The sequence below is a fragment of the Pseudophryne corroboree genome, chromosome 10, assembly GCF_028390025.1.
Source record: "Pseudophryne corroboree isolate aPseCor3 chromosome 10, aPseCor3.hap2, whole genome shotgun sequence".
NCBI classification, from domain to species: domain Eukaryota; kingdom Metazoa; phylum Chordata; class Amphibia; order Anura; family Myobatrachidae; genus Pseudophryne; species Pseudophryne corroboree.
The window spans coordinates 6877995-6890750 of record NC_086453.1 but is presented as its reverse complement, the minus strand read 5'-3'; the positions used below and the strand labels follow the sequence as shown (position 1 = coordinate 6890750).

The following is a 12756-nucleotide window of genomic DNA, read 5'->3' as shown; positions in this document are numbered from 1 at the left end:
TGCAGTAAGTGACAGACACTAGTGCAGGGAACGTTCTGCACCAGGGAGAGGACAGTGCAGTAAGTGACAGACACTAGTGCGGGGAACATTCTGCACCAGGGAGAGGACAGTGCAGTAAGTGACAGACACTAGTGCAGGGAACGTTCTGCACCAGGGAGAGGACAGTGCAGTAAGTGACAGACACTAGTGCAGGGAACGTTCTGCACCAGGGAGAGGACAGTGCAGTAAGTGACAGACACTAGTGCGGGGAACATTCTGCACCAGGGAGAGGACAGTGCAGTAAGTGACAGACACTAGTGCGGGGAACGTTCTACACCAGGGAGAGGACAGTGCAGTAAGTGACAGACACTAGTGCAGGGAACGTTCTGCACCAGGGAGAGGACAGTGCAGTAAGTGACAGACACTAGTGCAGGGAACGTTCTGCACCAGGGAGAGGACAGTGCAGTAAGTGACAGACACTAGTGCAGGGAACGTTCTACACCAGGGAGAGGACAGTGCAGTAAGTGACAGACACTAGTGCAGGGAACGTTCTGCACCAGGGAGAGGACAGTGCAGTAAGTGACAGACACTAGTGCAGGGAACGTTCTACACCAGGGAGAGGACAGTGCAGTAAGTGACAGACACTAGTGCGGGGAACGTTCTACACCAGGGAGAGGACAGTGCAGTAAGTGACAGACACTAGTGCGGGGAACGTTCTACACCAGGGAGAGGACAGTGCAGTAAGTGACAGACACTAGTGCGGGGAACGTTCTACACCAGGGAGAGGACAGTGCAGTAAGTGACAGACACTAGTGCAGGGAACGTTCTGCACCAGGGAGAGGACAGTGCAGTAAGTGACAGACACTAGTGCAGGGAACGTTCTACACCAGGGAGAGGACAGTGCAGTAAGTGACAGACACTAGTGCGGGGAACGTTCTACACCAGGGAGAGGACAGTGCAGTAAGTGACAGACACTAGTGCGGGGAACGTTCTGCAGCAGGGAGAGGACAGTGCAGTAAGTGACAGACACTAGTGCGGGGAACATTCTGCAGCAGGGAGAGGACAGTGCAGTAAGTGACAGACACTAGTGCGGGGAACGTTCTACACCAGGGAGAGGACAGTGCAGTAAGTGACAGACACTAGTGCAGGGAACGTTCTGCACCAGGGAGAGGACAGTGCAGTAAGTGACAGACACTAGTGCGGGGAACGTTCTACACCAGGGAGAGGACAGTGCAGTAAGTGACAGACACTAGTGCGGGGAACGTTCTACACCAGGGAGAGGACAGTGCAGTAAGTGACAGACACTAGTGCGGGGAACATTCTGCACCAGGGAGAGGACAGTGCAGTAAGTGACAGACACTAGTGCAGGGAACGTTCTGCACCAGGAAGAGGACAGTGCAGTAAGTGACAGACACTAGTGCAGGGAACGTTCTGCACCAGGGAGAGGACAGTGCAGTAAGTGACAGACACTAGTGCAGGGAACGTTCTGCACCAGGGAGAGGACAGTGCAGTAAGTGACAGACACTAGTGCAGGGAACGTTCTGCACCAGGGAGAGGACAGTGCAGTAAGTGACAGACACTAGTGCGGGGAACATTCTGCACCAGGGAGAGGACAGTGCAGTAAGTGACAGACACTAGTGCAGGGAACGTTCTGCACCAGGAAGAGGACAGTGCAGTAAGTGACAGACACTAGTGCAGGGAACGTTCTGCACCAGGAAGAGGACAGTGCAGTAAGTGACAGACACTAGTGCAGGGAACGTTCTGCACCAGGGAGAGGACAGTGCAGTAAGTGACAGACACTAGTGCAGGGAACGTTCTGCACCAGGGAGAGGACAGTGCAGTAAGTGACAGACACTAGTGCGGGGAACGTTCTGCACCAGGGAGAGGACAGTGCAGTAAGTGACAGACACTAGTGCGGGGAACATTCTGCACCAGGGAGAGGACAGTGCAGTAAGTGACAGACACTAGTGCAGGGAACGTTCTGCACCAGGGAGAGGACAGTGCAGTAAGTGACAGACACTAGTGCAGGGAACGTTCTGCACCAGGGAGAGGACAGTGCAGTAAGTGACAGACACTAGTGCGGGGAACGTTCTGCACCAGGGAGAGGACAGTGCAGTAAGTGACAGACACTAGTGCAGGGAACATTCTGCACCAGGGAGAGGACAGTGCAGTAAGTGACAGACACTAGTGCAGGGAACGTTCTGCACCAGGGAGAGGACAGTGCAGTAAGTGACAGACACTAGTGCGGGGAACGTTCTGCACCAGGGAGAGGACAGTGCAGTAAGTGACAGACACTAGTGCGGGGAACATTCTGCACCAGGGAGAGGACAGTGCAGTAAGTGACAGACACTAGGGCAGGGAACGTTCTGCACCAGGGAGAGGACAGTGCAGTAAGTGACAGACACTAGTGCGGGGAACGTTCTGCACCAGGGAGAGGACAGTGCAGTAAGTGACAGACACTAGTGCGGGGAATGTTCTGCACCAGGGAGAGGACAGTGCAGTAAGTGACAGACACTAGTGCAGGGAACGTTCTGCACAAGGGAGAGGACAGTGGGAGTGACAGACACTAGTGCGGGGAACGTTCTGCACCAGGGAGAGGACAGTGCAGAGGGCACTACAGACCCCTCACACACAGGTGCCAGCAGTGGGCACTACAGACCCCTCACACACAGGTGCCAGCAGCGGGCACTACAGACCCCTCCTCACACACAGGTGCCAGCAGCGGACACTGCAGACCCACCATACACAGGTGCCAGCAGCGGGCACTACAGACCCACCATACACAGGTGCCAGCAGCGGGCACTACAGACCCACCATACACAGGTGCCAGCAGCGGGCACTACAGACCCACCATACACAGGTGCCAGCAGCGGGCACTACAGACCCACCACACACAGGTGCCAGCAGCGGGCACTACAGACCCACCATACACAGGTGCCAGCAGCGGGCACTACAGACCCACCACACACAGGTGCCAGCAGCGGGCACTACAGACCCACCATACACAGGTGCCAGCAGCGGGCACTACAGACCCCTCACACACAGGTGCCAGCAGCAAAACACACCTTTTATACACACAAAGAAGGAAATCAGTAACCCACACCATGGCAGAGGCTGGTGCCAGCATCTCTCCGGTTGGGCACAATGGGAATCTTGTTAGTGCGGGCTTTCCTCCTCACAATTTATATGCTGGAAACTGTGTAAACCAGCTGGAAATCACAGGCAGCAATCGCCAGCGGTAACAGCTGATTCCCCATTTCCACTGTACAGAGGACCCAGCTGGAGCAGAAGCCATAGAGACACGTGAGGTCTGCAGCCGTGGACGGGAACTAACAGACAGCGGCGCAATAAGCTATCTGTGCAGAGAGCGGAACCAGCGCTCCATACCTTTACCACCAAGCAGAAGCGGCACTGGGGGCATTGTACAGCGCTACAAACCTTTACCACCAAGCGGCACTGGGAGCATCGTACAGCGCTACAAACCTTTACCACCAAGCAGAAGCGGCACTGGGAACATCGTACAGCGCTACAAACCTTTACCACCAAGCAGAAGCGGCACTGGGAGCATCGTACAGCGCTAAAAACCTTTACCACCAAGCAGAAGCGGCACTGGGAGCATCGTACAGCGCTACAAACCTTTACCACCAAGCAGAAGCGGCACTGGGAGCATCGTACAGCGCTACAAACCTTCACCACCAAGCAGAAGCGGCACTGGGAGCATCGTACAGCGCTACAAACCTTCACCACCAAGCAGAAGCGGCACTGGGAGCATCGTACAGCGCTACAAACCTTCACCACCAAGCAGAAGCGGCACTGGGAGCATCGTACAGCGCTACAAACCTTTACAACCAAGCAGAAGCGGCACTGGGGGCATCGTACAGCGCTACAAACCTTTACAACCAAGCAGAAGCGGCACTGGGAGCATCGTACAGCGCTACAAACCTTCACCACCAAGCAGAAGCGGCACTGGGAGCATCGTACAGCGCTACAAACCTTTACCACCAAGCAGAAGCGGCACTGGGAGCATCGTACAGCGCTACAAACCTTTACAACCAAGCAGAAGCGGCACTGGGAGCATCGTACAGCGCTACAAACCTTTACCACCAAGCAGAAGCGGCACTGGGAGCATCGTACAGCGCTACAAACCTTTACAACCAAGCAGAAGCGGCACTGGGAGCATCGTACAGCGCTACAAACCTTTACAACCAAGCAGAAGCGGCACTGGGAGCATCGTACAGCGCTACAAACCTTTACCACCAAGCAGGAGCGGCACTGGGAGCATCGTACAGCGCTACAAACCTTTACCACCAAGCAGAAGCGGCACTGGGAGCATCGTACAGCGCTACAAACCTTTACCACCAAGCAGAAGCGGCACTGGGAGCATCGTACAGCGCTACAAACCTTTACCACCAAGCAGAAGCGGCACTGGGAGCATCGTACAGCGCTACAAACCTTTACCACCAAGCAGGAGCGGCACTGGGAGCATCGTACAGCGCTACAAACCTTTACCACCAAGCAGAAGCGGCACTGGGAGCATCGTACAGCGCTACAAACCTTTACCACCAAGCAGAAGCGGCACTGGGAGCATCGTACAGCGCTACAAACCTTTACCACCAAGCAGAAGCGGCACTGGGAGCATCGTACAGCGCTACAAACCTTTACCACCAAGCAGAAGCGGCACTGGGAGCATCGTACAGCGCTACAAACCTTTACCACCAAGCAGAAGCGGCACTGGGAGCATCGTACAGCGCTACAAACCTTTACCACCAAGCAGAAGCGGCACTGGGAGCATCGTACAGCGCTACAAACCTTCACCACCAAGCAGGAGCGGCACTGGGAGCATCGTACAGCACTACAAACCTTTACCACCAAGCAGAAGCGGCACTGGGAGCATCGTACAGCGCTACAAACCTTTACAACCAAGCAGAAGCGGCACTGGGAGCATCGTACAGCGCTACAAACCTTTACAACCAAGCAGAAGCGGCACTGGGAGCATCGTACAGCGCTACAAACCTTTACCACCAAGCAGAAGCGGCACTGGGAGCATCGTACAGCGCTACAAACCTTTACCACCAAGCGGCACTGGGAGCATCGTACAGCGCTACAAACCTTTACAACCAAGCAGAAGCGGCACTGGGAGCATCGTACAGCGCTACAAACCTTTACCACCAAGCAGAAGCGGCACTGGGAGCATCGTACAGCACTACAAACCTTTACCACCAAGCAGAAGCGGCACTGGGAGCATCGTACAGCACTACAAACCTTTACCACCAAGCAGAAGCGGTACTGGGAGCATCGTACAGCGCTACAAACCTTTACCACCAAGCAGAATCGGCACTGGGAACATCGTACAGCGCTACCAACCTTTACCACCAAGCAGAAGCGGCACTGGGGGCATCGTACAGCACTACCAACCTTTACCACCAAGCAGAAGCGGCACTGGGGGCATCGTACAGCACTACAAACCTTTACCACCAAGCAGAAGCGGCACTGGGGGCATCGTACAGCGCTACAAACCTTTACCACCAAGCAGAAGCGGCACTGGGAGCATCGTACAGCACTACAAACCTTTACCACCAAGCAGAAGCGGCACTGGGAGCATCGTACAGCGCTACAAACCTTTACCACCAAGCAGAAGCGGCACTGGGAGCATCGTACAGCGCTACAAACCTTTACCACGAAGCAGAAGCGGCACTGGGAGCATCGTACAGCGCTACAAACCTTTACCACCAAGCAGAAGCGGCACTGGGAGCATCGTACAGCGCTACAAACCTTTACCACCAAGCAGAAGCGGCACTGGGAGCATCGTACAGCGCTACAAACCTTCACCACCAAGCAGAAGCGGCACTGGGAGCATCGTACAGCGCTACAAACCTTTACAACCAAGCAGAAGCGGCACTGGGAGCATCGTACAGCGCTACAAACCTTTACAACCAAGCAGAAGCGGCACTGGGAGCATCGTACAGCGCTACAAACCTTTACCACCAAGCAGAAGCGGCACTGGGAGCATCGTACAGCGCTACAAACCTTTACCACCAAGCGGCACTGGGAGCATCGTACAGCGCTACAAACCTTTACAACCAAGCAGAAGCGGCACTGGGAGCATCGTACAGCGCTACAAACCTTTACCACCAAGCAGAAGCGGCACTGGGAGCATCGTACAGCACTACAAACCTTTACCACCAAGCAGAAGCGGCACTGGGAGCATCGTACAGCACTACAAACCTTTACCACCAAGCAGAAGCGGTACTGGGAGCATCGTACAGCGCTACAAACCTTTACCACCAAGCAGAATCGGCACTGGGAACATCGTACAGCGCTACCAACCTTTACCACCAAGCAGAAGCGGCACTGGGGGCATCGTACAGCACTACCAACCTTTACCACCAAGCAGAAGCGGCACTGGGGGCATCGTACAGCACTACAAACCTTTACCACCAAGCAGAAGCGGCACTGGGGGCATCGTACAGCGCTACAAACCTTTACCACCAAGCAGAAGCGGCACTGGGAGCATCGTACAGCACTACAAACCTTTACCACCAAGCAGAAGCGGCACTGGGAGCATCGTACAGCGCTACAAACCTTTACCACCAAGCAGAAGCGGCACTGGGAGCATCGTACAGCGCTACAAACCTTTACCACGAAGCAGAAGCGGCACTGGGAGCATCATACAGCGCTACATACCTTTACCTCCAAGCGGCACTGGGGGCATCGTACAGCGCTACAAACCTTTACCACCAAGCGGCACTGGGAACATCATACAGCGCTACAAACCTTTACCACCAAGCAGAAGCGGCACTGGGAGCATCGTACAGCGCTACAAACCTTTACCACCAAGCAGAAACGGCACTGGGGGCATCGTACAGCGCTACATACCTTCACCACCAAGCAGAAGCGGCACTGGGAACATCGTACAGCGCTACAAACCTTTACCACCAAGCAGAAGCGGCACTGGGGGCATCGTACAGCGCTACAAACCTTTACCACCAAGCAGAAGCGGCACTGGGAGCATCGTACAGCGCTACAAACCTTCACCACCAAGCAGAAGCGGCACTAGGAGCATCGTACAGCGCTAAGACCTGGCACAGCACAGTGATTAGTAAGAATACTATACTGCCCAAAACAAGGCAGGCAGGGCACAGTCACCTGTTATAGGGCAGAAGCCTGAATCCCCTGTAGCGCACTGACTAAAGAGCAGGTGTAACCTACCACAGCACAGGAAGGTGAGAGGCAAGATGTACTGACCTCCATAGATAACAGATGGATGTGTGTAAGCCTGAGAGCAGGGCCCTCTGACCCCTCTGTTATTACACAGTCTTCTTCTATTACTGTTCTGGTCCCAACTATAAAGCGCAACAGAATATGCTGGCACTATATGAGCATAATATAAATATATATATATATACACATATACACACACACGCACATACATACACACAGCTTATAGCGGCACTCAGACTCATAACACGTATAAGCCATGGTCATATATGTTCCAACGTTTCGGTGACGCACCCCCACTTCCATTAAATCGACCCTGCAATAAACCTGATGGTGACTTTATTCGTGTTAGGGGTCTCGGAGTGTCGCCATAAGCTGCGTGACCTGGAGCTCTAGTTATTAAACTGTAGTTTCAGAAATAAAGTATCTCCGGGATATAAGGAGGAGGGAGTGCAGTAGCGGCAGTCCGCACAGGTTTCTATGCGCCCTGCTGTGCTGACCATTATCCACGCTTGTCCGTGGCTGCTGATGCCATCTTCAGATGGCGGTAGCCCACAGCAGCCTATGGGCTACCTTTCTATGTGTTTTGGTGGTGGTTTGGGTGAATGCCAGTAACGGCGCTGAATGTGCAAAGCAGAAATTAAAATGATTGCGATGTGATCACTGACCAACGGGACGGGGGCCCGGAGACTCAGAGACGGGACGGGGGCCCGGAGACTCAGAGACGGGACGGGGGCCCGGAGACTCAGAGACGGGACGGGGGCCCGGAGACTCAGAGACGGGACGGGGGCCCGGAGACTCAGAGACGGGATACATCTGGGCGAATTAAGATTTCTTATTGCTTTGAATTGTGGTGGTAGGAATCTCTATTTTCAGTCGGCTTGGGGTGTCAGGCAGTTAGGGTTAGCCACTAGGGGTGGAGATAGCCCTGGTCACCACCCCCGGAGGGTTAGGGTAGGGGAGGGTTCAAATTCTTACCCCTCTTGATGTCGGGATCTTCGGTGTTGGGATGCCACTGTCGGTCATGTGATCACAGGCACCTCATACCGAACCTCATGTAAGTCGCCGTAAATATATATTTCATTAGTTCTCATCTGCGTGTATCATAAGCCTAGTAGAACCACACACCGGCGCTGTACGGAGGGCAGCAGGAGATACGGGTATATATAGATGGAGGCGTTACATCGAGGACACAAGCACCCAGTCACTGCCACAGAAAGAGGCCATCCAGCTGAGTAATTCATGAGCTCTGTCCTGCAAGATTTACCCTACGTGACAGAACTTCAGGATTTCCCCAGGTAGAGCACAGAACATAGATAACTGCTGCGAAATACAGGCATGAATACACAGACCTGTACAGTGCACACTGCCGGCACAGTGACCCCATAATCACAGCGACACTGCAGGACCAGACACATACCCAGCACTGTGCACCGCTCAGGGGTCTGTACAGTGCACACTGCCGGCACAGTGACTGCAGGACCAGACACATACCCAGCACTGTGCACCACTCAGGGGTCTGTACAGTGCACACTGCCAGCACAGTGACTGCAGGACCAGACACATACCCAGCACTGTGCACCACTCAGGGGGTCCTGTACAGTGCACACTGCCGGCACAGTGACTGCGGGACCAGACACATACCCAGCACTGTGCACCACTCAGGGGGTCCTGTACAGTGCACACTGCCGGGACAGTGACTGCAGGACCAGACACATACCCAGCACTGTGCACCACTCAGGGGGTCCTGTACAGTGCACACTGCCGGACCAGACACATACCCAGCACTGTGCACCGCTCAGGGGTCTGTACAGTGCACACTGCCGGCACAGTGACTGCAGGACCAGACACATACCCAGCACTGTGCACCACTCAGGGGGTCCTGTACAGTGCACACTGCCGATACAGTGACTGCAGGACCAGACACATACCCAGCACTGTGCACCGCTCAGGGGTCTGTACAGTGCACACTGCCGATACAGTGACTGCGGGACCAGACACATACCCAGCACTGTGCACCACTCATGGATCCTGTACAGTGCACACTGCCAGCACAGTGACTGCAGGACCAGACACATACCCAGCACTGTGCACCACTCAGGGGGTCCTGTACAGTGCACACTGCCGGCACAGTGACTGCGGGACCAGACACATACCCAGCACTGTGCACCACTCAGGGGTCCTGTACAGTGCACACTGCCGGCACAGTGACTGCGGGACCAGACACATACCCAGCACTGTGCACCACTCAGGGGGTCCTGTACAGTGCACACTGCCGGCACAGTGACTGCAGGACCAGACACATACCCAGCACTGTGCACCACTCAGGGGGTCCTGTACAGTGCACACTGCCGGCACAGTGACTGCAGGACCAGACACATACCCAGCACTGTGCACCACTCAGGGGGTCCTGTACAGTGCACACTGCCGGCACAGTGACTGCAGGACCAGACACATACCCAGCACTGTGCACCACTCAGGGGGTCCTGTACAGTGCACACTGCCGGCAGTGACTGCGGGACCAGACACATACCCAGCACGGCGAGGGCGCAGAATGCAGCGTATCCAGTGACAGCACGGTGACTCAGTAATGTCCCCACCCCCTGGAATATGTCACACACTCTGTACACAGCGATCATTCGCTCCCTGGGGTCTCATACCTGTATGTACATTCCGGGCTTCCCCATCACATTCCCAGCAGGAGGGGCTCTCTAGGCTTTTCCTGGATACAAGTATCTTCACATAGTGTCCAGTGCAGGCTGTGCGGAGGATTACAGAGCAGGCTGTGCGGAGGATTACAGAGCAGCACCTGAGGAAGCACTAAACTGGGTCCTTATAGTCAGAGGGGAGATCACAGAGCCCCGAGGGGTCCTCACAGTCAGAGGGGAGATCAGAGAGCCCCGAGGGGTCCTCACAGTCAGAGGGGAGATCACAGAGCCCCGAGGGGTCCTCAAAGCCCGGGGGAAGATCACAGAGCCCCGAGGGGTCCTCACAGTCCAAGGGGAGATCACAGAGCCCCGAGGGGTCCTCACAGTCCAAGGGGAGATCACAGAGCCCCGAGGGGTCCTCACAGCCCGGGGAAGATCACAGAGCCCCGAGGGGTCCTCACAGCCCGGGGGGAGATCACAGAGCCCCGAGGGGTCCTCACAGCCCGGGGGAGATCACAGAGCCCTGAGGCGTCCTCACAGCCCGGGGGGAGATCACAGAGCCCCGAGGGGTCCTCACAGTCAGAGGGGAGATCACAGAGCACCGGGGGTCCCAACAGCCAGAGGTGAGATAACAAAGCACCGGGGGTCCTCACAGTCCGGTGGGGTAGATCACAGAGCACAGAGGGGTCCTCACAGTTCGGTGGGGTAGATCACAGAGCACCGGGGGTCCTCACAGTCCGGTGGGGTAGATCACAGAGCACCGGGGGTCCTCACAGTCCGGGGGGAGATCACAGAGCACCGGGGGTCCTCACAGTCCGGTGGGGTAGATCACAGAGCACAGAGGGGTCCTCACAGTCCGGGGGGAGATCACAGAGCACCGGGGGTCCTCACAGTCCGGTGGGGTAGATCACAGAGCACCGGGGGTCCTCACAGTCCGGGGGGAGATCACAGAGCACCGGGGGTCCTCACAGTCCGGGGGGAGATCACAGAGCACCGGGGGTCCTCACAGTCCGGGGGGAGATCACAGAGCACCGGGGGTCCTCACAGTCCGGTGGGGTAGATCACAGAGCACCGGGGGTCCTCACAGTCCGGGGGGAGATCACAGAGCACCGGGGGGAGATCACAGAGAGCTGTGAGTGACAGGAGTTGCGTTGTTTCCTTGCAGATATGACTGATGTAAGCTGGCGCCTGGTAAATAATGACCCCGCAGCACCAGGCAGGCTGTACATATTGACAAGGCAGAGACACATAATCCAGACACAGAAGAAGGGTTATGTGAGGTCAGAACACGCAGTTCTGTCAGGTGCTTTATATCCAGACAGCAACAAGCTGGATACACAACAAAACCCTCACCTACAGAACACTGCAATCTCCCCAGTCTGTGCCCTGGCCAGTCACATGACACCTTAACAGGGGGGGGGGCTTTGTCCCATAATAACAAAGCCCTATAAATAACTTCTTCTGAGCAGCGGAGAATAGGACCCCGGGAAAGGTGAAAGCACAGTAGAACGGAACACAGCTGTATACAGTGGGTACGACCCCCACCCCAGGGTCACATGGCATAGAATAGCTGAGATGGGAAGGAAGTGACGGATACAGCTATAGATAAATATAGCAGCTTTGTGCCTCCAGCCTCTTATACCGTGCCCCAGAATGCACCGATTCCCAGATGAACAGTGTCTTACTAACCTCCCCTCCCTTCACATGAAGCCCCCGATATGTCTGTAACATCCTGTTCTGCAGCACAGAGCAGCGTTCTCCCCCTTACTCAGAACACAGCGTTCCTCACATCCTGACACTGTCTAACAGCACAGGCTGATCTGACACCAGGAGAGAGCGCTCCTCACATCCTGACACTGTCTAACAGCACAGGCTGATCTGACACCAGGAGAGAGCGCTCCTCACATCCTGACACTGTCTAACAGCACAGGCTGATCTGACACCAGGAGAGAGAGCTCCTCACATCCTGACACTGTCTAACAGCACAGGCTGATCTGACACCAGGAGAGAGCGCTCCTCACATCCTGACACTGTCTAACAGCACAGGCTGATCTGACATCAGGAGAGAGAGCTCCTCACATCCTGACACTGTCTAACAGCACAGGCTGATCTGACACCAGGAGAGAGCGCTCCTCACATCCTGACACTGTCTAACAGCACAGGCTGATCTGACATCAGGAGAGAGCGTTCCTCACATCCTGACACTGTAACAGCACAGGCTGATCTGACACCAGGAGAGAGCGCTCCTCGCATCCTGACACTGTCTAACAGCACAGGCTGATCTGACACCAGGAGAGAGCGCTCCTCACATCCTGACACTGTCTAACAGCACAGGCTGATCTGACACCAGGAGAGAGCGCTCCTCACATCCTGACACTGTCTAACAGCACAGGCTGATCTGACACCAGGAGAGAGAGCGCTCCTCACATCCTGACACTGTCTAACAGCACAGGCTGATCTGACACCAGGAAAGAGCGCTCCTCACATCCTGACACTGTCTAACAGCACAGGCTGATCTGACACCAGGAGAGAGAGCGCTCCTCACATCCTGACACTGTCTAACAGCACAGGCTGATCTGACACCAGGAGAGAGCGCTCCTCACATCCTGACACTGTCTAACAGCACAGGCTGATCTGACACCAGGAGAGCACTCCTCACATCCTGACACTAACAGCACAGGCTGATCGGACACCAGGAGAGAGCGCTCCTCACATCCTGACACTGTCTAACAGCACAGGCTGATCTGACACCAGGAGAGAGTGTTCCTCACATCCTGACACTGTCTAACAGCACAGGCTGATCTGACAGAGGACAACTTCCTAGTATAAGGGTCAGGTCAGGGATGTAACCTGTCAGTAGCAGTATATCACCCTATCCCCTAGCCACATGCTATCCCAGGGCACCGTACAC

General features: G+C 55.4%; 1 protein-coding gene across 6 annotated transcripts in view; it reads right to left on the bottom strand.

Moving 5' to 3' along the window:
* The window catches only part of EIF4G3 (eukaryotic translation initiation factor 4 gamma 3), a 193413-nt gene that overhangs the window by 143034 nt on the left and 37623 nt on the right, over positions 1-12756 (bottom strand). Inside the window, exon 1 of one of the 6 annotated variants that reach the window (XM_063942066.1) lies at positions 9858-11212. The exons of the other annotated variants lie outside the window; for them this stretch is intronic. Coding sequence (XP_063798136.1) covers positions 9858-9884 — 27 coding nt within the window. The 5' untranslated portion in view covers positions 9885-11212. Of the gene's footprint in view, positions 1-9857; positions 11213-12756 lie in introns of those variants that run through there. 6 annotated transcript variants of the gene reach the window in all.